At 53.1% G+C, this 24,680-nt stretch overlaps 1 protein-coding gene across 2 annotated transcripts in view; it reads right to left on the minus strand.

The window, feature by feature from the left end:
- Nucleotides 1-270: 270 nt before the first annotated feature.
- Nucleotides 271-24,680, minus strand: part of SEMA5B (semaphorin 5B) — a 40,637-nt gene continuing 16,227 nt past the window's right edge. Inside the window, exons 4-22 of one of the 2 annotated variants that reach the window (XM_027106530.1) lie at nucleotides 20,045-20,107; nucleotides 19,582-19,680; nucleotides 18,902-19,115; nucleotides 17,950-18,235; nucleotides 15,284-15,419; nucleotides 13,904-14,111; nucleotides 13,577-13,784; nucleotides 6,648-6,765; nucleotides 6,317-6,498; nucleotides 5,067-5,210; nucleotides 4,718-4,865; nucleotides 4,355-4,580; nucleotides 3,949-4,167; nucleotides 3,678-3,682; nucleotides 3,316-3,373; nucleotides 3,064-3,213; nucleotides 2,608-2,652; nucleotides 1,970-2,175; nucleotides 271-1,733 (exon numbers count right to left, since the gene is read on the minus strand). In XM_027106530.1, the coding sequence (XP_026962331.1) occupies nucleotides 1,575-1,733; nucleotides 1,970-2,175; nucleotides 2,608-2,652; nucleotides 3,064-3,213; nucleotides 3,316-3,373; nucleotides 3,678-3,682; nucleotides 3,949-4,167; nucleotides 4,355-4,580; nucleotides 4,718-4,865; nucleotides 5,067-5,210; nucleotides 6,317-6,498; nucleotides 6,648-6,765; nucleotides 13,577-13,784; nucleotides 13,904-14,111; nucleotides 15,284-15,419; nucleotides 17,950-18,235; nucleotides 18,902-19,115; nucleotides 19,582-19,680; nucleotides 20,045-20,107 (2,874 nt within the window). In that variant the 3' untranslated portion in view covers nucleotides 271-1,574. Of the gene's footprint in view, nucleotides 1,734-1,969; nucleotides 2,176-2,607; nucleotides 2,653-3,063; nucleotides 3,214-3,315; nucleotides 3,487-3,677; nucleotides 3,683-3,948; nucleotides 4,168-4,354; nucleotides 4,581-4,717; nucleotides 4,866-5,066; nucleotides 5,211-6,316; nucleotides 6,499-6,647; nucleotides 6,766-13,576; nucleotides 13,785-13,903; nucleotides 14,112-15,283; nucleotides 15,420-17,949; nucleotides 18,236-18,901; nucleotides 19,116-19,581; nucleotides 19,681-20,044; nucleotides 20,108-24,680 lie in introns of both variants that reach the window. The other variant, XM_027106537.1, reaches the window with a different exon arrangement.

The raw sequence follows: 24,680 nt of genomic DNA on the forward strand, positions 1-24,680 counted from the left end.
TCCTCCCCTCCCCAAGATCCTCTACTTCCTCTACCACCGGGATATCACACTTTACAGCCTGACCTACGAATAGATTTTGCTGCAAATCCTGTAATTGATCCAGCCAATTAAGTCAGGAAATTCCTCTCTAAACTTAACATGTCCATCAATCTCATCCAAAATGGTGGCACGGATGTGGTGGGCTGAGGCTTTGAGGCTATTTTGATTTAATCCAGCCAAAACTACAGAGGGCTTCCCCCACCTCACAGATTTACTCATTTCTCAGTCAGTTCTGGTTTTATTAAACTCAGCAATGTAAGCACCTCATAAAATAATCTTCATCAATACTCCCCTGCTGGACTCACACATTTCCACTGTGGAAGTGTTGCCGATTAGAGCTGCTAAGGCAATGGGCAGAAATCTCCTGTTGTATTGCCTTTGGTGTACTTGTGTCCCTACTTGTGAATCTGTGATCATCCCTCTTTTCCAACAAGGGTTTAGGGCAACGTGTGTATGTGGAGATTTACTCACAAATGGAAAGTTATCCTCTATTAAAGTCAAACTCTACTGGGGTCATCTCCCCCACCCTGAGAAGACCATCTGTCACCCCAGTGCATTGCTCTAATTGACCAGACCGGGCCAAGAGGAGCCCACACACATATGCACGAAGACGACGTTACATTTGGAGACTGGATATCATCTTTAATAATGCCACAGCCCAACATCCTTTTTGTTGCTGCGGCAGATTGTGATTGTGTGTGTACATGTGTGCGTTCCTGAACAGATGAGGGCCCAGCAGAGACTCCCACGCAGGTCTCAGCCAACAGCTCTGTTGAGCAGCAACTGGAAAGCCATCTCCACTGGCCTCCCACCTCCCTTCCTCCTGGGTCACCTTTCGTGCACTCTGATTGAAAGGCCGAGGAATGTGCCAGCCCAGATTAAAGGACTTCTCAGCACAGTTCAGTCTCCAGCCCCCAGTCCTCACTGCCTCTGACCAGAGGGATGTCGCTGGGTAAAGCACAGACTGCTAGGCAAACGTGGACAACCTGCTCCAGCCTTGGTCCCCATGTCACACTGGGGCAGCACCACAATGACCCAGCCCTGGGCAGAGAATCCAGAACTACTGGGGTCATTTGACTAGTTTCTTTCAGAGATAATCAGGATGTAGCCCAGGCCCTTCCTGGGGCCAGCCAAAGAGGGGCAGACTCAGCCCCTGATAGCTACACGGGCTGTCATTTCCAACCCAAACCTAAAAGCCTGCCCTCCTGCCATCTCCACTCTCCAATTCCCTCACACGCCTAGTAGGTCCACAGCCCAGACATGGCAGGGGAGATCAGCATGACGGTGGGTTCCAAGGAGGCCATGAGAGACCCGGGCTGAGCTGGAACTGCAGCCGTGTGCCAGCCTGAAGCCAGCCCTCTCCCCCATGGTCACCGCCAGCCAGAGCTCTTTGAAGCCAGATGGGACCCCACAAGGCAAGGCAGCAAGTTCTTGGCCTAGTGCAGAGGGAGAAAACCAAACTGGCTCCACCGTCCCACCTCCACCTGCTCTGTGCCTTAGGAAGGCAAGGAGCCCAAGTCCCCAGGACAGTGGTATCAGCTGTTGGGGAAGCACCGTTGTCCAGGTGAGGCCTCGGGCCGGAAGCTGTGTTTGTTCAGTGGACTCGGGTAGTAGGTGGTCGTGTACACATTGGTCTGCTGCAATGGGTAGAAGTTGGCTCTGTCATCGGGGATCAGGTTATTCTTATTCAGGGTCTGTGGGAGAAGGAAAGAACAAGAGAGGAAGGGGTGAAGGGAGAGACGGGGAAAGAGGACAGGCCAGAGCAAGGAAATCAGGAGCCAGTCAATGAGAGAACGTCTGGCTGCTGACACAGTGTTCTGCCCACCATGCCACTGCTCTCTCCCGAGTGCCCAGCCTAGTTATGTCCAGCGTAGGGCCAGGACCACTGCACCCTTCACCCTGCCCTCTGCTTCTCCGAGAGGACTCCCACCTTGAATTCCATGGGTGTGTACTTCTCATTCTTGGGGGCACCCCCGCCCTTGTAATGCAGGTGGTTGGGGGTGGCGGGATGGACGAGCGTGGACTCCTGGGACTGGTGCCGGCAGTGCTGGCAGTACAGGTACACCGCCAAGGTCAGCAGCCCAGAGCCCACGAAGCAGGAGATGCCTGTGGCCACCAGGTGGAGGAGACTGAACTCTGGGAGAGGGAAGAGACAAGAGGTAAGAAAAGGGCCACTGTGAAGACCCCCAACTGCCCCCCAATAGGAGGCTCTGAGACATAAAGGGAAGGGCTTTGAAGCCAGAGTCATCAGAAACAGGAAGGCTGCGTGGCCTGTCACCAGGGGCCTGTCTCACAGGACCACCTGTGGCTTGGGTCGGAGGAGGCAGCCAGTGGTGTGGAGTTGGGTGACTCTTCTTGAATACAGACTTGACCACCACTTCTTAGCTGAGGGGCATGGATGGAATTGCCCAGACTCTCCTACACGTGGTCTAAAGCAGTGCGGGACCTCAACAAGGTTTGTGGGTCTGGAGCGAGAAGTGGAGAGACTCCAGGTTTCAGAGTAGGTGGGTCTCCTCCTTGGGGAGGGGGGGGCGTGGATCATCATGAGGTGGGGCAGGTTCCTTTTACCTCCACAGCCAGTGGCCTCATCCACACTGGAGGCAGGCAGGATCACTGCAGGAAGACAAGCAGAGTGGGTATAAGAGGCAGGGAGGAGAGGACGTGAGTCCCTCCAGGGCGGTGTGTGTTGGTGTGTGTCTCGGAGGGCCCCTGGGTCAGCGCCGACCTGTGGGACTGCACCTGGGGACCTTCATTTCCCTTGGTCTCCCCCCAGGCCCCACCTCTAAGAAAGGTAGGCCCATCCGTCAAATGAGGACGTGCAAAGGCCCAAAGTGTGTGAACCTCCCGCCCCGGTATTTCATCCTGCCCCCCGCAGGATGCTTCCGAAGGGGAAGGAAGCTGGGGCTCAGGGCAGGAAGGGTTGGTGTGAAGGTGCTGGCACCCCGCAGGATGCTTCAGAAGGGGAAGGAAGCTGGGGCTCAGGGCAGGAAGGGTTGGTGTGAAGGTGCTGGCTCCAAGACCTACCGGGCATCTCCCTGGAGGGGCAGGGGCGGCTCTGGCTGCTGTTTCCAGCACAAGTGCTGGGCCCGGGGACCAGCTCCTCGCAGTACCGGCCACGGCTTTGGACTCCATCCTCCGTGCACGCACTCCACTCAGACCATGGCGACCAGCCTTCTGTGTGTTGTGGGTTGGGATGAGGTTAACCACCCAGACCCCCTTAGTGGGGATGCGCAGGCTCCGCATTGCTCCCCAGGCCCTGCCAGATGCACTTCGTACCTGGGCAGGCCTGTGTGGCACACAGCGCCTCCTCCGTGTGCAGCCCGAGACAGATGTCCTCGCCCGGAGAGGGGGCAGGGCTGCTGCAGGAACGGGTGCGTTGATAGTGGCCGCCACCGCAGGAGGCTGAGCATGGGGACCAAGAGGTCCAGCAGGACCAGGCACCCCGCACTGCAAGGCGATGGGGTGGGTGAAGAGGGGCTGCAGGTGCAGGCATGGCCCAACCCAGGCTAGGCCTCTCAGGGCCACACTGCCCTCAACATCCGCCCTGCCCCAGCCCTACGGTCCACTGTTAGGGAGTCCCCCTCCCCTCAGGGGTGGCAGGAGAAATGCAGGCTGCAGAGGGGACACCAAAAACCAACCTCGCCTCAAATCAAGCTCCTTGTCTAGCTAACCCATTAAAGGAGAGAAAACAGCAACTCGGAGGGTGAGGAAATGCCCTGGTCCCTGCGAGTAGCTGCCGTGTCCATGTTCAGGGTAGAAAATTGCTCTGGGGGCCCTGTACAGAGTTGGCAGGGAGGAGAGGTCTCCAAGCAGGAGTTAGTTGTAGCCTGGGGAGGCCTCGGAGTCTCCCCGATGGGGGTTCCCTGGGCGAGGGGTTCCCTGGGCCAAGATTCCTTAGTGGAGGGTTACCTGGACAAGCTTGGGGGTTGCAGTCCTGGTACTCTGCAGCGTCACCCACGCACGGCAGGCCCCCGTTGCGGGGCTCCGGGTTTGTGCATGTTCTCTTGCGGACGCGGAAGCCCAGCTCACAGTCTCGGGAGCAGGAGGTCCACGGGCCCCAGGCGGCCCAGCCCCCGCTCACCGTGTGCGGGGAGGTGCCCCCGCTGCGCAGGAGCTCCTCCACCAAGGCTGGGGGGATACAGGGGGGCTGGCCTCAGCCACAGAGGGCTCCCACGGCAGCCCAAAGACCTCCCGCCTTCTTCCAAACCGCACATCCCCTCCCTGCCCCCTCCTCCCCCAGCTCTCACTCCCGGCCCCGCCCCATCGCTCTGGGCCTGGGAGGGAGGGTGGCGGGTGGGGAGACGCAGGGCTGTACCGTCTGTGTCGCAGGCTCCAGAGCCGTCCGCGGGGCAGATTCGGGTCTCCGTCCTCCTCCGGCCAAACTGCAGCCCGTGGGGGTCGGCCAGCGGCGCGCGGCACGTGAAGCGGAAGCGCTGCTCCTGCCGCGCCCCGCCCTGGGTCACGTTCACCGGTAGCCAGGGCGTCCACGGCGTGTTGCGCCGCACTTCGGGGCAGCCTTCATGGTTGCAAGTCTTGAACTCCTTCGGGAGGAGGACTGGTGCTGTTGCACAGCCTCGCAGCCCCAGGCCTGTCCCGCGCTCCGCCCCCCGCCCCTTCTCTGCACTCCCCTTGGCTCGAGGTCCAGGCATCCCGCGCCCGCCCCCGGCCCGGCCCTCACCACGCCGCAGCCCGGGCAGGAGTTGCCGTTCTCACAGGCCCGACGCCGCGATTGCACACCGCTCCCACAGTGGCTGCTGCACTTGCTCCAGGAGCCCCAGGATGCCCAGAAGATGGGCACCGGGCAAGGCGTGTTTTCGTTACAGAACCTGACGGGGAGAGGGGGAGGAGTCGTTACTCTAGGGAACAGGCACCCCTTTCCCTATGAGAGGTCACTGAGATTGCGAGACTGGGAAAACGAGGGTCCACTGGACCACCTGGAGAATCCAGGCCACCTTCTAGGGGGCCCGGGTAGTCGGCGACCTCGGGGCTGGCTTGTCGCAGAAACCAATAGCCACGCCCTAGCTCACCGTTCCTCCCGGCTCTTGCCCACGCAGATGCGGCCCCCGTGGCGTGGAGCAGGGTTGCTGCAACTTCGCTGGCGGACCTGGAATCCAATCCCACAGGAGGTGCTGCATAGGGCCCACGATGACCACGGTGTCCACGCCCCGTTCCTGGTGGGGCCGGAGGGGATAGAGACAAATGACCCTCTGAGCTCTAGCTTCTCAGATCTAATCACATCTGCACAGATGGATTTTGTATTGTTGTCAGGAAGTGCGATTGACAGGAGATAGTTCCTAACCAGGCCTTCTCAGGAATGACTTATTCATTCATTTGTTCACTCCTCAAACATGCATTGAGAGCCTTCTTCCATATATCAGGCTGTGCTTAGGGTTAGAGCACAAAGATATACCCACATGGCCTCTACTCGCAGGGGAAAAGGACATATTCTCTAGAGAAGGCCTTTGCCATCTGCAACCTTTGTTTCAGCCTCGGTGGTTGGCAGACCCTGGTATTCAAACCCATGCTCTCTCCCCCGTTCTACTACTGCACATGCTTTGCTCCAACCTCAAGACACCACCCACTCTTGTCTCCTTTGCCCCTAATTTTCAAATTTTGGCACTACCAATTACTGGCTGTTTAAGGCTGGGCAAATTACCAAAACCACCTGTGCCTCATCATACTCTTATCTTTAAAGTAAGGATAATGATTGTATTCCTACACCATGAGGTTGTGATGGTTAAATTAATAAATGTAGTGTATATAAAATTATTTTAAGAGTGTCAAGAATTATGGGTTATTTATTTTAATCACTTTAGGGAGTCCTCAGGTAGTAGGCAGTGTGCAAGCTCTCTCTCTCTTTCTCTCTCTCTCTAAATATATATATAATATGATCTCATTTAACCCTCCCAACAACCTTCAGGGTGGGCACTGTAACCCTCATTTAGAGAAGCTCAGAGTGGTTAGGTAGCTACAACCATCCCATGCTATCCTGTTTGGGACTGCAAGGCTTATTGAGGATATGATCTCGCTAGGGATAACCCCCACGCCTCTTTGTATGAAGAGCACCGCAAGGCAGAAAGTTCTCTCCCACTGGAGTGGAAACTCTCCAGGGCTCATGTTTCCTGCCTCAGACATCAGCCACCTGTCCAGTGCCCCGCACAGCCCTGAAGTGTTTTCTGTCCCTTAGTGCAAACAGCTGGCTGGGGATGCCCCGTTCCCTCCATCCCCCCTCCCCCATTCCAAGGCCACCGCCAGCAAGCCCTGCGTCTTCACATACCTGGAGCAGTTGGCAACGTGGATGGCTGGCCCCAGGCAGTCACAGCCCCCACAGCGGGGTCGGGGGGAGTCACAGGCCCGGGCCCGACACAGGCAAGAACCTGAGTTGTCCCCATCTAAGTGCTCACACGGTTGCCATGGTGACCATGGGCCGAAGCCCCCATCCCGAGTCACATTTCGCACCTGAAGACACACACCAGGAGCAGGACCCTGTCACACAAGGCAGGGGCAGGGAAGGTACAAGGTCCCAGGGCTGTGGGGACACTGATGGAGAGTCAGGGCCTGAATTCGGGGGAAGAGGTCCCTGGTGGGGGGTACAAAAGGGTTCTCACAGGACATGCTGTGATGTTCTGGGTCCAGAGGCTCATGTTGGAGCTGTCCTCAAGCGTGCTGCAACGTTGCTGCTTCCCGTCCCAGCCGCAGTACGGGTCCCGTGCCCCCAGGCATGCCCTGCCAGACAGAGGTCCAGAGACTCAAGCCCACTGGACTCCCACCATCACCTGCATCCCAAGAATACACCTGGACACTCTCCTCTGGGCACTTCTTTCATTCAGTTGTCCTCCACAATAATAACGAAGTTCACTGAGTACTTACTGTGTGCCAGGCAACGTTTTAAGCACTTTAGAAGCATGAATTAACTCAATACAACAACTCAATGCAGAAGGTACTGTTATTATCTTCATGTTACATGGAGGAAACCCAGAGCCGACCATGGACTCACACTATGGTGCTCCAGAACCCACACACTTAGCCAAGAGATTACTGCCTCCCCTGAGTCTGGGTGCCCCACAGTCCTCATCTAGGGCCACAGGTGAAGATGTGGTGAACAGAAATCCAAAGAGGTAGTTCCTCCCTGCTAGACACTGTGATTATAGTGATGGAAAGGCCCTTACAGATGATCTGGCCCAGTGGTTCTCAACCCTGGCTGCACGTTAGAATCACTAAAGGAGCTTTTTAAAAAAAATTTCCTTCATTAAAAAAAAATAGTAGGTATTTATTTATTTGGCTGCGCCGGGTCTTAGTTGCGGCGTGAGAGATCTGTTGCGGAATGCGGGCTCTTAGTTGAGGCATGTGGGATCTAGTTCCCTGTCCAGGGATCGAACCCAGGCCCTCTGCACTGGGAGTGCAGTCTTAACCACTGGACCACCAGGGAAGTCCCTAAAGGATCTTTTTTAAAAATACTGATACATGGGCCCACCCCAGACAAGAATTTCTGGGTGGGTGGGCTGGGGATTTAAAAGCTTGAGGGGGGGGGGCTTCCCTGGTGGCGCAGTGGCTGAGAGTCTGCCTGCCGATGCAGGGGACGCGGGTTCGTGCCCCGGCCCGGGAAGATCCCACATGCCGCAGAGCGGCTGGGCCCGTGAGCCATGGCCGCTGAGCCTGCGCGTCTGGAGCCTGTGCTCCGCAACAGGAGAGGCCACAGCAGTGAGAGGCCCGTGTACCGCAAAAAACAAAAATGCTTGAGGGTGATTCTAATGGGAGCCAGACTGAGAACCACTGGGATCCATAAAACAACCTTTTCATTGTACAACGGAAGAAACAGTCACAGAGAAGGGAACAGGCGTTTCCCCAGGATCACGCAAACTGTACGTGGCAGAGCTGAGGCGAGAACCTAGACCTCCCCACCACACTCTTCCCCTCATGCACCTGCTTCCCAGCTGGAGGCTGTGTCTTACTTCACACACTGAGAGAACGTGAGCCCGTGCCTCAAAACACAGGTGCAGGGTCAGGGGACACCTGGGCATAGTCCAGGGTCACCTGGGCATCCACACGTTTGTGCTGCTCAGTGGCAGGGCCCAGAGTCCAATGCACTGGCATCATAAGAATGAGCTCAGGCTGGCATGAGCCAGGGGTCACATCCCAGGTCCCCATTATTCCTAGGCAGGTCTATCTCAAATGAGCCCGGAGAGGTAACGGTTCACACGCTGATGCATGTCCCAAAGCCCCCACTTCTCATAACCTAGGCTCCTCTCTTCCCTTTTTACTTCTGACTTAGTCATTGTATCCTCTACAGTTTTTAACAACAACAAGAGTTAAATCTCTACTGGTAAGACTCCAAGGAGGGGAAAAACAATATGGGAATTGTGGAATCAGGATTTGCTGTCCATTGCTAAGTAAACAGAATATCAGATTCTGGAGCCTGAAGGAAGTTCCCTCCAATACCCAGAGAGCCCACTGCCAACCTCAGGGGATTCGCTGGGTCCCTTCTGCCTCCTTTCGCCAATTTCCACCCTCTCTGGCCAGGTCTGGCTGCTCTACAGCAGTGGGCCTGCTGCAGAGGGTCTAGGAGAGCACTGAGAGTGAGAGTGAGGCAGTAATTGGAGGTTAGAAAGCAGAAGAAGTTTGGGGTTAAGGAGGTGCTGGATGACAAAGAGGGTGGGGGAGCCCATGCGATGACATGAGTCTGCAGAGGGATTTTCCTTTGGCCAAAGGGGCTAAGGCTGCCCAGGGCTAAAGGGATACACAAAGGAGTCAAGGGGCTGCCCCTTTTGGTGTCTTCAGGATAGAATCTTTCTTTTCTCTTGAAACTTCAGGCAAAGTCACCTGTCAGGTGAGTTCTTTATTTTCAGTGAGTTCAATAGACCAAAGAGAAAAGAGGTTATACAGAGACCTTATAAAGAAGAGGGTGGGGCTTCCCTGGTGGCTCAGTGGTTGAGAGTCTGCCTGCCAATGCAGGGGACGCGGGTTCGAGCCCTGGTCCGGGAAGATCCCACATGCTGTGGAGCAACTAAGCCCGTGCGCTACAACTACTGAGCCTGCACTCTAGAGCCCGTGAGCCACAACTACTGAGCCCATGTGCCACAACTACTGAAGCCTGCATGCGTACAGCCCGTGCTCCGCAATAAGAGAAGCCACCGCAATGAGAAGCCTGCGCACCGCAGTGAAGAGTAGCCCCCGCTCATGACCTCCGATAAAGGAGGTGATGCGTGGGGTTTCAGTGAGTGACAGCCTCGCTGGACCCCAGTAAACATACCCTGGCCCACCTGGGAATCCAGAACACTCTTCTGTTTCTCAAGACTATGTTTCCATTTTATTCTCTCAAGGACAATTTGTGTGAATTATACAACATACGGGTGCTCGTATTTTCATTTGGGATCAATGGTTTGATTTAGCTGTGTTTCGCCAGCAAATACATCAAACTAGACATCATAGGACTGAATACAATACATGCGCAAAAGTAGTCTCAGCATCCTGTGGTTTTGAGGTTCTGCTTACTGGCTGACATTTGGGTCAAATTTGCTGCTAGCAGATTCAGCCAATCAGAACTCAGTAAAGCCCACTCCTGAGTGTATTTCCCTCAGTTCTCAGAAATGGGCATCAAACTCTAGAAGCATTGATACGGCACTTTATAAGCAACATAGATTAAATAGCTTAAAAAAAAACTAGCCATGATGAGTGATTAATAATAATAATAATACATACATATATACGATTCTATCCATCAAAAACAAATGTCTGCCAGTAGGGAGAATGGATGAGAGCAGATAATTTGAATTGATCTACACAAGATAAAAACAGAAGATTCTGGAGGAATGCAATTTGCCTCATGCTACTTCTTTCATCTAGGGCCTAACCAGTTCTAGAACAGTTGTTCCCAGTCTTGACAACAAATTAGAATCTCCTGGGGATCTTTTAAAAGGCTTAAGCAAACGAAACAAAAATTCCTCCTATTTCCGGGCCTTCTGGACTGGAGTAAGCCCAGGCACCAGAGTCTTTGAAACACTCCTCAGGTGATTGCAATGAACAGCATTAGAACTGTTCCAGGGCCACTTTTGTCAGGGTTCTCAAGCCAAGAGATGAAGTGCCTTGTCTTTCCAATCCATGACAGGATAAGAAAAGAGTGAAGAAAAACACAGAGTAGATGCTGGCCCCAGCCCCTCACTCAGGATCCCTTGCCCTCAGCCTCTCCTGCTCACAATTCTCCCGGAGAAGAAAGAGGAGACCAGATTCTCCATGGACACGCCTGCCCTGCCCTGCCCCAGTCCTGGCCGCCTGAGGGGACCTGCGAGACCCCCCTGGCACCAGCGCCTGAGCTCTTTTCTTCTCCACATTTGCTGCTTTTGGCCAAAGGCCACTCCAGAGCTTCCAGAGCAGAGAATGTTCTTAAGAAAATTAAAGCTCCAAGCACAGGAGAGTGAAAGTGTCTCTGACTATAGGAGTGGGTGGCAGTTTAGAGTTCCTTTCATAAAAGCAGCCATCAGACCAATAATATATCGTCATGTCTTTTTTACTGCAGTGTCTCAAGCAGCCATTACAAAAGGCAACAGGTTCATTTCATGGGCTCTAAAGCAGAACAGAGATGGATGGGGAAATGTGCACGCAGGCGGATTCCAGCACTGCGTAGCAAGGGTGTCACAATGGGAGCTGTCCAGGGTGGAGCTTGGGAGCAAGTGGCCATTACTTAAGATGGTAGTGGAACGGGGCCCAGACCCCCTGCCAGGGAGGGAGGTTGGGATAAGCTGGCAATAAGGGGCCCCTCCCTCCAGGGCAGCATGAAAGGCGTGCTGGAAGGAGGAAGGGGGCAGTTCTCCATGCATAAAACACCTGCTTTGTAGAGCCAGTCAGCCATTCACTCGCTCTGCTCGTCCTCCTGTGAGCACCAGTCTCTCTGGCCAGGCCAGGGTCCTGGTCGTGCCCCATGGGGCTGAGGTTTGCCTGAGTGAAAGGAGGGTGCTGGAGACAAGCCCCTGGATTCTGGACAGAGGAGGGGGCCTGAAGGGGCCTCTGCTTAACCACCCTCAGCTTCCTGCCAGCTTTGGAAGGAATGAGGATAGACGCAGGAAAGGTCTCTCATGGGACACAGTAAAACCCCGTGACAAACTGCCTCACAACAGCATACATTCTGATATAGTGTGATGGGCAGTTGGCTCCCAGACTCCCGGAGCGCACAGCTTGCTGGCAGCAGGGGCTTACTCTGGTCATTTTAGAACTTTGCAGTAATGAGACCGCACATTTTAGATCCACCTATAGCTTTATGGCAGGGTTTCCACTGTACATATCAAGGCCTCTTATCCCAAACTCAGGAAACCAAAAGTATCAGACGCCGCACTGACCTCTGTCTACCTTGCTGTTCTACCTGGCCATGTTTCGCGAACTCCCTGTCCCCTGTCTGCAGCACCACGTGAATGGGGAAACGTCCGGCATTGTCCCTCCTCTCGTTCCACTGCAGACCCCATCACGTCATATCTGGCCTAGAGCCACAGCAGCTCACGCTGGCCAACCATCTGCCCCGAGACAATGCTGCTCGCCACTGTCTGATTGATCTTTGTAAGGCACCTATTCACACTGCCCATCACACCACTCCCCCGTTCAAAGACCACTTCAGTGCCTCCAGTCACAGGATTCAAGTCAAAATCCTCCCTTGGCATTCTCAGCTGGCCTCAATCCACTTTCCAGTCCCATTCCCCACTCCTCTCCTGCACCAGCCTGCTCTCAGGCCAAGCAATCAATCAACTGCAGGATCAGTCATGTGTAGCAGGCCACTTTGTGGCTGGGGCTGGGCATGGCCCCCTGGTGGAGTATAAAAAATACTGGGACATTGGACTTGCCTTCAAGGATTTACAACCTCTTAAAGAACACGGTACATGTGAAAAGTTTAATAACGACACAGCAGTTAAAGAAGCACATAAGAGAGAAATGCCATGCTTCATTGCCAAGCAGTGCTGTCTGTATTCAGCGTCACAAATCCTGAGACTCCGGAGAGCCCAGGAGACTGGAGGGCCCCTAAATGCATTGGCGGAGATAAAAAAGGAATAAGGACACTAGCTACCAATGATGACTCGCTGGACTAGGCACTTCGTGAGCATTATTCCCGATCCTTACAGCTCGTCTGCCAAAAGTAAATACCATCTGCTTCGTCACATTTCCCCCTATTTTCCCCAGGAGAAAGCCACAGCTCAAAAGGTTAAGTAAGTAACTTGCTCAATATCATATAGCTGGCAGATGACGAAGCTGAGATGGGGTCCCAGGTACATCCAATTCCACCACGCAAGTCCCTCCCATTATACCCCATTCTCTCCCCACATGTCAGATTCAGGCCAAGGTCTCTCTCCCCAGCCAGACATCTAGAGCCCTGAGGGAAGTGAGAGTGTTCCAGACCTATTTCATCTTGCCTCCCTCTTCTCACACCGACAGCCCCGTGAAGTGCTCTGAGCGTGGGAGGGCTTCGCAAACGTTCGGTGCTTTGCTGATGGAGCCCTGTGCTGGGGCTGAGGGAAGCTTGGGTATCTGCCCACTACGCTCGCCTCCCCCCCACTCCCCGCTGTCACACCATGACTTTCTAGCCTCCTCCCTGGCCCTCCAGGCCTCTGATCAGATCCCAGCACACTCCGCCGGGGCTGGAAAACAACCCTTGGCAGCCTGGACGCCATTTGTCTCCCAAATCTTGAGGACAGATGGGCACAGCCAGGAGGTCCCTGTGTTGCAAAGGCCACAGAAGCCCACATGGCTGTGGCTATGCCAGCTAAAGGCCATTTCTGAATTATCTCCAAAGTGAACGGGTGCAGCTCAGGGTAGCCTCACATGCTTAGGAGTCTGAGATACATGTGCATTTGGCTTTGGAATAGGCTTTTGTTTCCCCCTTAAACGTCAATGTCATTATTGCCAAATTTGTGAATCCACCTGAAGCTAAGGTATGGCGAACTGATTGCAGAAGCTGTTGGGAAGACAACGTCCCATCTCCACATGTTTCCTCACCTCCAACCCACCCATGCCAGGCCTTTCTGCCTCTTCTAAGTGGGGAAGTTACAGAAGCAAACTTGGAGCTGACTCAAAGTATCATCTCCTATCTGCCCTCACATCTGCATAGCAAGTGCTGTGATTTCAAAGATAAAGACCACTCTCTGAACTGAAGGGACTGAGAGTAAATCACGTGGTCTAGAGATGGCCACCAGGCCCTAACTGTGGGCTTGACAACAGGGATAACGACAGCCACCACCGCTTGCTCAACACATATATTCCCCAGGTGAGTGCTAAGTGGTTTCGGCAGATTATCCCACTTATCCTTCACAAAAACCCTGCAGAGATTTTATGAGGAGGAAACCAAGGTTCAGAGAGGTTAAATGACTTGTCCAAAGGCACACAACTGGAGATTGCACCAGGAACGCCATCCCAGGACGACCTGACTCCAAAGCTCCACCTCTTAAGCGCCAGCTCCCAGTGCGATCGGCAGGCATCTGCGTCTGGAGGCGCACCCGCCCGGCCGCCTTCCCGGCGGCGCCTTCCCGCGGCGCCCGCTCGCCTTCCCGCGGCGCCCGCTTACCCCTGGCTGCGGTAGGCGGCACACCTCTCCAGCGGCACCCGCAGCACGCCGTCACTCAAGCCCACGAAGAGTGCGCGGGCGCTGTGCAGGATGCGCAGGCTGCGCAGCGGCTCCCGGCGCCCGGGGGGCAACACGTGCAGCTCCTCCAGGTAGCAGCCGCGGAGGCTGCGGCTCGTCGTGGACAGCGCCTTCAGGATGGTGCCGGACTCTGGAGGGGCCAGATCAGGGTGGCCTTAAAGGCCCCGGAACCTCGCGGCCCAGACCCTGCCGCTCAACCCCCTCCCACCCCGAGCGCCGGCGGGGCGGGGCGGGGCGGGGCGGCCTCACCCGTGCCGATGTAGAGCACGTGGTAGAGCGTATCCTTGGCCTGCACAAGGTCCACCACGAGGTGTGAGAAGCGCACGCTGTCCTGGGTGACACAGGGCTCGGGTGTCACCGGCTGCACGGCCTCGCTCATCAGGAACAGGCGCTGTGCGTCCTGCAGGCTTCGCTCTGTCAGGTTCTCGTTGGGGCCCACCTCGGGCAGGGTGCCGCACTGCGGCAGGGAACCGGGTCACGCGTGACCAGCCGCCGGGCTGCCGCGGTCCCGTATCCCTCCTTCCTCGCAACCCAGACTCTGATTCTCCAATCCCTTCTCCCTGCCCCACAAAATCCCCCGCTAAGTGCCCTGCACCCTCTTCCAGGAAGATGTCTCATCTTTGGGAACTAAGGGAAAATGAGGCTGGGAAGACAGGATGAGGGACCTACCAGGGATGGAGAAGAGGACAAGGAAGATGAAAGGGGGGCTGGATTATCTAGAAACGGATCATATGAGTGTGGATAACAAGTGTCCTGTTATTTCATGCTGTCGCTGTAGGTGCCCCTCCCCCATGTTGGGCCAAGCCCTGCCTTCCTTCTCCCATGTCCCTATCAGCTCAAGGTTCTTATGCCTTCTAAACCAAAGCTGGAAGGCAACTACCATTTATTGAGCACCTACTACATTCTACAGACCACCTCAGGTGCATATCAACCCTCCAACGTATCTATGAGGTCGATGGTATTATCCCCATGTGCCAGATAAGGGTAAAGAGGCTCAAGGAGGTTGAGTGACTTGCCCAAGGTGACACAGAGAGGGCTAGATCTGGGTCAGGATTGTACTACTGAAAAGCCTGAGGTCTTACCCTGCTCCATTCTGCCTCCTGGTCAGGAAGTTGGATGGATATGCAAATCAACCATCTGCAGTTTTCTCTGTCCCATGGCTACTTCCCCTTCTCCACACTGGGGATGCTCACACCACCCATGGCTGGGCTCTGACCACTCCTGGCACTCAGAGATCCTCCAGGCATTAGTACCCATACTGGGTAGACTGCAAGCAAACTCCAGCTAAAAATCCCTGAATTCTGGCCAGATAGCTTGTGATTGCTCTCCTGATTCCCTACACTGAGTAGAGCTGAGGTCCACCCTCCCTGCCTCTCTGGAGGTGAGGGGTCATATTTAGAGATGGCTCAGAGCAGGCTCCCTTGTTCTGCATCCCACCCACTCTCCCTTCCTTGCTCCACAGTCTTGAGGTTACCACCCTCTTAGGGAACCATCGCAGACCCCACAGATGGGCATAGATCAGCAGGGACACATTTGGTGGTTGCACTAAGTAGTTGGGAATCAGCTTGCGGTTGGTAGTCTGGGGGAGGGTGGTATGTGAGGAGAGGGAAAGGGGAGGAGAAGCTGTACCTGGAAATTGGGGATGGGGTTGGTGATGGGGAGCCAGGCAGCCCTGGGGTTCTCCTGGTAGCGAAACGGGCCATTGAAAGCCTGAGAGATGGCACTGAGGTTGAAGGCGCAGACAGCAGATGCGGCAATGCTGTTTCTGAAAGGCAAGAGATGGAGGCATGCTGCCTTCCCTGGAGGCCTCGGCACCTTCCCCTTAAATCCCATGGCCAGCTGTCAAATCACAGCATGGCACAGCTCCAAGGCTTACTAGGCACCTATGATGACTCTGGTTCCTTCCGCACCACAGGGGTATCACAGAAGGAGGAACATGGTTTTCACACCGTGGAAAGCCTCCGGTAAAGAAAGACCCACTGATGAGAAGCACTGGTAGATCCTTCTGTGCTACCTCCTCATCCCCTTCGTTTATTCAGTGGGAGGGTCAAATAAAGTCAATGGTTTTCAAACATTTTAGTCCCTGGCCCACTGTAAGAAATATATTTTATATTACAGCTCAGTAGGACACATACATACATATTTGCAATGAATTTTCATGAAGCAATATGTACCCTTACTAAATACATTATACTCTGATATTTTTATTCCGATCGATTCTGCTTTATTTATTTTATTTAAAAAAAAGAGGGCTTCCCTGGTGGCGCAGTGGTTGAGAGTCCGCCTGCCGATGCAGGGGACACGGGCTTGTGCCCTGGTCCGGGAGGATCCCACATGCCACGGAGTGGCTGGGCCCGTGAGCCATGGCCGCTGAGGCTGCGCATCCGGAGCCTGTGCTCCGCAACGGGAGGGGCCACAACAGTGAGAGGCCCGCGTACCGCAAAAAAAAAAAAAAAAAGAAAGAAAACCCAACAACAACTTCGTTGCCAAACCAGTAATCTATGCTGCAGCCCACCACCCGCAGCCAGATGACCTCTCAGATCCCTTTCAGTCATGGATTCAGACGTTTCTATGAGTCTGATGTGGGCAGTTCGGAGAGAGGATACCACTACACCAAGTGTTTCCAGGGCTGTTCTCTGCACTCAGTCCCTCTCCCAAATGTGTGCATTTCGCTCCCCTCTGCCTGGTCGCAGTCCCCACTGTCTCCTCCAGGATGCTGCACTGTCCCTGCAGCCCGTCCGGTCTCCTCTGATCCATTATCCACACAGCAGCCGGAGTGAGTGTTACAAAATGCACATCTGAGCTAGTCCCTGTCCTCCTTCAAACCCTCCAATAACATCTCCTTACTCTTAGGATAAAGATCAAAACCCTTAAAGCAGTCTACAAGGCCCTTCCAGGCATAATCCTCCCATGCCCACCCCTCGGCTGACTCTCCCGTCTTCACCTGCCAGGTTCCTGCCACACGGGTCTCCTCTCAGTTCCTCAAACATTTTTTCCCACCCCAAGCTTTGCACATGTTGTTCCCTCGGGCTGCAACGCTCCTCTCCCCTAGCTACAGGATAATTCCCAGTCATCCTGTAGATGTCACTTTCTACAGGAAGCCTTCCCTGATCATCGACCCTCCACACTGATCACAGCTTCTCTGCACACTGCCCTTTCCCTCTGTAGGATTTATTACAGTTAAAACTGGCCCTTCTCGAGAATGTAAGGTCCTTATGGGCAGAGTCAGGGCTGCTCTTGCCCACTGGTGTGTCCCCCATTCCCCTGACTTCCACCATGACAAGAACCTGGGGCACGGTGAAGGTGCACAATATATAAACAATTTGCAGTCTACACTAATGCTATTTTCCCTTGATGCGTCTGCAGTGACTCCTGCCCTGTGCTCACGGCCGCCCACCTTCTGCTGCTGACAGCGGGCTGGTCACTAAGTCCCCGCTGTCAGCTCATGGCCTGTGTGGGCTGTGCTGCATGTCTGTCCCCTGGCTTGGATGGCTTCTCTGCTCCAGCTTCCCCGCTTTACTCTCCTCCCTGTCCACCCCCTTAGACTATCCTTCCTGTAGCTAACCTGGCCCTCATCCAGTGCCTGCTATCTGGGGCCCTAGGTAAGCAAACTCCACTCTATGCTTCATATGTTTCTGTCCTTACAAAGAACCCAGCACAGCATCCTGTACAACAAATGTGTTTCTTGGTCTCTGCCGCCCATTCAGCATTCTCTATAAAAAAAATCACCTGAATGGGTCAGCCTTTAAACAGAAGAGGCTGTGGAAGGAGGGTCTCATGATCTCCATGAGGGTTACCCTTCCTCACACTTAGGAAACAAAAGGGGTTCTAATTCCCAGCCTGGGTTTTCCAGGGCAGTCGGGATTGCCAGAAGACTCTGATCGATTTAGCAGGATCATGGAGTCCTGAGGTTGGAAGGGTGAAGAGTCCCCTCTGAGCCTCCCCGACGGGAAGCTGCTGGACCCTCCTGAGGCTGCCATCCCCTCACTGAAGGCAGCCTATTTCCCTTTCATCACCAGCAAGTTCTTCCTTCCCGGAGCCACAATCTAGCCCCTTTTACTGTCTTCATATCTGGCCTAGGCCTGCCCGTCACAGCAACCCAGAACAAGGGCTCACCTCTCAGGAGGCAGCGAGTCACAAAATCCTCAGAGGACCCCGTGCAGAAGGCACAGCAATCCCCATTTTACAGAAAGAGAAACAAGGGCTCAGAAAGGGACCTGCCCAAAGCCATCAGGCTTCGAAGCAGTTCAGAGCGCATTCCTGACATCCGGGGTGGGGGGAGGACAGGGACTCACACATTAGTGGTGAAGACCCCGTAGATGAGGTCCTGCTCCGGCAGGTGGAAGGCACTCTGCAGCTCGTTGTAGTAGAAGGGGACCTCACCCGGGCGGGAGCAGTTGAGCCGGGCCTTCATGAACGTGGTCCAAGTGTCCTCCAGCAGGAACCGGCCCCCCATGTCATTCTTGCACACGCGGGCCACCCGAGAGTACACGGTGCGTCCACAGTCATGCTCCACCGCGTTCTCCCGCAGCAAGAAGTACGCGAACAGCCCGATATCATAGGCTGCTACAAAGTTTGGCTCTGGGGGCAGAAGAGGAACAAGGGGTGGGTCAGGCCAGGAGGGAGGAAGGGGCAGAGTTGGGAGTACTCGACTACTTCCATTTCCTCAGATGGGCATCCTGACAACCCCCCACCAGCTTGGTGACCTGGGGGCTCTAACCCTGTTCCCACCTCCAACGCAAAGTGCAGTTATAATAATAGTTAACTTGGATGACTGAGCACTCACTGTGTACCAGACACTGTTATAAGTACTTTATATGCATTAACCCGTTTGGTCCTCTTAACAAGCTATGAGGTATATACTATGATCGTCCCCATATTACAGATGAGACCATTGTGGCACAGAGAGGTCAAGTACTTGCTCAAGGCCACACAGCTCGTTAGTGGAGAAGCAGGGATTCAACTCCAAGGGGCAAGAAACTCAAATCACCCTCCTCCGATCTCTTCTTTCCCATAACCTTTCCTCCTCATCAATTCCTAACTCTTTCTCTCCCTTCGTAGCCTGCCCTCTGTCTGCTCTGGGTCCTCAGGACATCTGTGATTTCATCCACAGTCCCTCTCCAACATGCTGTGGTCCTTGGGCGACCATCTGCCCCACTCTGGTTGGGCAGGAAGGAAACTGATGGGGGTCAGGGTGGGCTGGCTGGCTTAGGACCAGGGGAGCCCCCCGGGGCTGGATCTCCTTACCATTGAGCCACTTGGAGTTATACTGGGCAGTACGAAGCGGTGGTCTGCTGCCCAGGCTGCGGTAGATGGCAGGGTCCCGACCTGAGAAGTCGATGACCGTGGCTGCGTAGAGCTCCCCCTGGGAGGAGATGACGGCTGTGGAGTTGTGGCGCGGGTCGTAGGGGCAGCGGGCCACACCATTGATCTTCTCCACTGTCCGGCTGAGGTTCCCCACCTGGGGATAATGGGGAGATGGGGCACTTTTCCCCGAGATCCTGGGGCTGCCTGTTCTTTCCCCCCCAGAGTTTTGTTTCCTCCTGGGTCCCTGGTCTCTCTAGGCCTCTGCTTCCCTCCCCCTCCTCCTCACTGCCCACCCCACAGTCCCTCTGAGGGAGCAGCCGTCATGGAGGGGAAGGTGTGTCAAGAGTCAGGGCAATTGCCATAACTGCCTCATCTCTAAGGTGAGGTTGAATTGTGATGAACAACGAATAGTTTTTTAGTGTAAGGATGCCCCCAATCTTGCCTGGGACATACTGATACTAACATACTGTTTGTTTTTTACCTGAAATTCAAATCTAACTGGGCATCCTTTTCGTTTTGGTTTTTGTGTTGAACTGACAGCCCCATTCCCAGGCTGTGTGCCTGAGTGAGGGAACCTCTTGGTGTCCCCCTCTGTCTGCCGGACGCCGCACAGCCCTCACCTGTCTGCTGGAGCACACTGGCGAAAAGGCATTTGTCCCACACATGAACACTTTCCGGCCAGTGACAATCAGGACTCGCACGTAATTCTGACACTCCTCCTGAAGCAACAAAGGGGAAGTAATAGAGGGACGAGCTCTCCAGCTGCAGAGCTGGGTGTCTTTCCGGCACGCCACTGCACCGCAAATATTCGAAAGCACTCTGCTCCAGATCCACCGCACTCTGAAGCTGAGGTTGCATCTGTGCATGTCTCCCCTCCCCCCACCTCCCTCCCAGGCCGGCTCCCTGCCTCACCACCCACTCAGATGCTCAGGCTGCATCCTCGCCTGCACCAGGAGCCCCTGGCTCCTCCAGGCTGGGCCTCTCATGCAGGTGGCCTCGTGCCCACACGGTGCCCCTCCACCCCTAGAACCACAAGCCTCCCGCCGGCTCTAAGCCAGGCCCCTGGCTGCCAAGGCCACGTACCTCGGTCTTCCCTTTGCTTTGGCAGGAGCGGCGCGTGTCCTCGTTGGAGGCCCACTCTGTGGCCTGTGGGAGGAGCACACAGACATCACACGGCTGTGCCCCTCACAGCCAGAGCAGGCAGCAGCCGTGGCTAGAGAGGACAGAGAGCTGGGAAAGGGCCAGCCACGGCCTGCAGGGTAAGGTTCCTCTCACAACATCCACGTGGACCCGGCAGGGCTGCCAGACTCCTTACCCCTAGACAACCCCTCAGCCCAAAACCCTCTACACCTGCTCGGGTCGGGGAAGCCTGGAATAAAAACCGCCTTAGCCCACATCGTCCCCACGCGGCTCTGGCCTGGGACCTCCCCACCCCTTCCTTCCCCAGGTTAGCCAAGGAACTTTGAGTGGCCAAGGACCTTCATTCCCACCCCAGGCCCTGAGTGGGAGATCGGAATTGTGCCTCCAGTATGTGCCAGATGTCCCTCGAATGAATGGGAGGCAGGGAGGGAGGAAAGGTTAGATCGGCCAATCTTAGATACAGGAGATCGATTTCACCTGCCCACTACAACGCTGCAAAGTTCTGCATGACTTGCCGCTGGTATGTGGTAGAGCAGAGATTGGAACCCACATCCCTGGTTCAAAGGCTACGTGTTTTTTTCCTCTTCATCCCACTGTCTCAAGGACCTAGGACTTCCCCTTTCTTACTTGCTACCCTCGCCCCACCTCTGTACAGGCTGCTTCCTTGTTTCCCTGTAGTATCACTCATGCTCTATCGTGGGGTCATGTTTTGGGGACACAGCTTCCACTCAGGGACTCAAAGGACATTGCATGTTCTCCAGTGCCCAGGGCTTTAGGAGAGGGCTGTCCCCACCAGAAAACGCTGTTCCCCTTCATCTGTTCTGCCTGTACTCTCTGAGAGCCCTCCCAGTCACCGAAGAGCAGCTGGAGGGAGAAGTGCTACCCTTCATGTCCAGGCAGTGTCAGCCCTGGAGTGTGGCTCACTATATACTTCTGGGTCACATGTACAAACATGAACTGCCCACCTGTCCTGAGAGAGGGAGCCCTGAGCAAGCAGCTCCTCTATCCAAATGGGCAAACAAAAAGAAAAAGAAAAAGAAAAAGAAAGAAAAACAACCCACCTGCTTTTAATTTCTAACAAAGCTCCTTCTAGGCATGCAGTCACTGCCTGCCGAGCTCCAGGACCCAGGATGTGGGAGGGGAAGAGGTGCTGGGAGCCGTAGCGGCTGGGCTGCTCTCTGCAGTCCAGGCTGCAGCTCACCCACAGCCCCAGGGCGCCTGCCTGGTGGGGCAGTGGGAGGGCTGACTTCTGCAGACCCTGGATTTGGGAGCTGGGTGGTGAGTTTGGTCATGCCTCCATCAGATCGATGACCAGGCTGGGCTCTTCCTGCCATGCCAGGCCTGGAGCTCAGGTCTCTGCTCCCAGACCTTGGAGAAGGGCAAATGACCCCTGACATCTGGCCACAGAGCCATGGGCTTCTGGCCAGGAACAATGGAGCCATTGTCATACTCAACACCACATCAGCTCCAAGACTGAGCCTGATGTGAGAAGAAAGAGGGATATGAACAAGCAAACTCAGGGCCTCTGGGGGCAGAAAAGGGCAATGACCCACATATACTGCCGATGTCCAGGCCTAAAGCTCTGGACAGTGGGTGGCTGCAGGGGGACTGTGTGGACAAAGGGGCCTTGGGGTCCCTGAGCACTGGGGCACTTTAAAGGGGTCAGCCTTATTTCTAAGGGGGTGGGAAACCCATTGTGAGGGTTGGGGCTCATGGGGGACAGCTGTGTACAATCAAAAGGTGTAGACAAAGTCACATGGAGCTGAGCACCAGGACAGGCACTTGACACACCTCTCTCTTCATTTTACAGGTGAGGAAAATGAAGCTCAGAGAAGTTGAGCAATTTTCCCAAGGTCACAAAGCTAGTAAGCAACAAACCCAAGATGCAAACGCAGACAGCTGACACTAGAGCTAAGCTCTCTCTGTTACATCCTGCAGCCTCTCACAGTGAGTAGATTTCTCAAACCAAAAGTTAGAACATATGGCCTGAAAAGAATATGTATATTTATAATGACAACAGCACAGAACAGGCTTGAGTCATTTTATTTATTTTTATTTTAAAAAATATTTTTATCAAAATAATGATGCGCAGAGTTGAAAAAGTTAAATAGTATGAAAAAGTAATTTAAGAAGCCCCCAGCAACCGACTCCTCCCACACCCCAGCCCCATTTCCCAAGGAAACTACTTGAGACTCCTTTAGCTATTTTTCTGTATGTGTTTTTTTAAAAATCCAATTTCTCAAAAATATGTGTCATGGGCTTCCCTGGTGGCGCAGTGGTTGAGAGTCCGCCTGCCGAAGCAGGTGACACGGGTTCGTGCCCCGGTCCGGGAAGATCCCACATGCCGCGGAGCGGCTGGGCCTGTGGGCCATGGCCGCTGAGCCTGCGCGTCCGGAGCCTGTGCTCCGCAACGGGAGAGGCCACAACAGTGAGAGGCCCGCGTACCGCAAAATAAAAAAATATATATGTGTCAATCTCAGACTTCATCTTCTGACTTCCTGTTACGGAGGTGAAGATTTTTTTCCACTTACCCATCCCCATTTCTCCCCACCCCAAAGCACACATACATTTCCCCTCTCCCTGTCCTCCCATTATAATTATGTAATATTAATTATTTAATATTTTAATATAATTATTTAATACTTTAAAATCAACACCAGTATTTACTTTATTGTGAATGTGTGAAAATTGTTCACTGCTACCAACTAGAACCCCAGAGTTCACTGAATGTAAGACACCATCTATCGTAATAGGAACCATGAAGAAAGAAAACATACTGCCGAACTCCTTTATTACTTATATTTTTAAAGTAAGTTTATTGGAAGTGCTCTTATTTAGATATATATTTAATCAGATATTAATCTTGTGCACACAAAAAAGAAAAATGTAAGCAAAATTAATTAAATATTCTTAAACCTTCTCTGAATTCAGAGTTCATCTCTTCTGAATCACTTTTCTATTGTCATCAGTGCTCATTTTCTGTTGTTTTGTTTGTTTGCTTGTTTTAGACTATCGTTTTTTGAACCACCCAGGAGGCCAGTGATGCAGCAATTCTTCAAGAGTATTCCTCTCTGGTTTCCAGAATTTTCTTCCAAGTCATGGCCCCCATTCTGCAGGTTGGATGCTGGCACCTTCTTGATCTTACCAGCAGGTGTCCACAGAAGGTTTTCTGACCAACCAGGACTCCTAGTTCCTCCTCATATGATTCTAAAATGGTTTGTGGGCTGAGATATCAATGGGTGGCTGTTGCTGGGTGAGAACACCAGGAATAATGACCAAGTTCACACCTTCACAGGTAGAGACAACTCCATCAGGACTGTGGTCTGGCCAATGGTGACTGTAAGATGCCTTTGACAGAAAGACATGGCCTGACTTCAGACTCAGTAAAATGTGAAAACATATGCCTCTGAGAATCAATGAAATATACCTATTCTGATGAGGTATCCTTTCTTGACCAACTTTTTGTTTTTCCTGGACTGAATAATTGTCTTGATTTTCTTCATTGGCTTGTTTTACAACGTACCTATCACTGATTTTTCCCTAATGCCCAACAGTCCCTCTCAATATCATCTGCTAACTGTACACACAAATGGTTCAGATAACCTATTAATTCCCATTCTCTTCCTCCTGCCAGCCTCCAGCCTCCTGCCCCAGTGTGACCTGGTTGCTCTTGAGGTCTCCTGTTTGGCTGTTAACCTGGGACTTACCTCCACTCCTCTCCTGTTTGCTGAATCCTGTGTTTCCCCTTTCTTGAGTTACTTGCTTATTTTGGTAGAACACATCTCCAGTATCTTCCTATGAAAAGGAACATGGTAGATCAATTTTTTAAAATTCTTGCATGTCTGATTCATTCTATCTTCATACTTCATTGATCATTTTGATATAGAATTCTAAGTTGAAAATAATTTTCACTCAGAATTGTAAAGGCATTTATTCCTCCATTGTCTTCTAGATTCCAGTGTTGCTACTGAGAAGTCTGGTGTAATTCTTATTCCCAATCTTTTGTAGTGATCGTTTTCTTTTCCTTTTTCTCTTTAGAAAAAAAAGCTAAAAGCTTTTAGAATCACCTTTGATAACAGTATCCTGAAATTCACAGTGATGTGCCTTAGTGCAGGGTCTCTTTTGGGAACTCAGTCAGCCCTTTCAATGTGAAGACTCATCCTCTATTTTGGCAAATTTTCTTATGTTATTTCATCCATAATTTCTTCCTCATTTTTTTCTCTGTTCTCTTTTTTGTAACTCTTATTAATCCAATCCACTGTTGGCCCTTGTGCATTGATCCTCTAGTTTTCTGTTATTTCTCATTTTTTCTCTGTTTTTCATTTCTTTTTTTTGTCGTTCTAATTTCTGAGAGATATTTCTTCAACTTTATCTTCTAATCCTTCCATTCAATTTTTATTTCCCCAATCACTTTTTAAATTTTCATTTTTAATTTAATGTTTTATAAACAAAATATATTCTTATATCTCAGAAGATTCTAATTAGTTTTTAAAATTAATTTACAAAGTGTTTTCTTGTATGTCTTGCATTGTCCCTGTTTCTTACAGCTTCCTTCATTCTGTTTGCTTGTTTGTTTTGA

The sequence above is a fragment of the Aethalodelphis obliquidens genome, unplaced genomic scaffold (genome assembly GCF_003676395.1).
Source record: "Aethalodelphis obliquidens isolate GAN/ISIS:26980383/991018 unplaced genomic scaffold, ASM367639v1 scaffold1, whole genome shotgun sequence".
Lineage (NCBI taxonomy): Eukaryota > Metazoa > Chordata > Mammalia > Artiodactyla > Delphinidae > Aethalodelphis > Aethalodelphis obliquidens.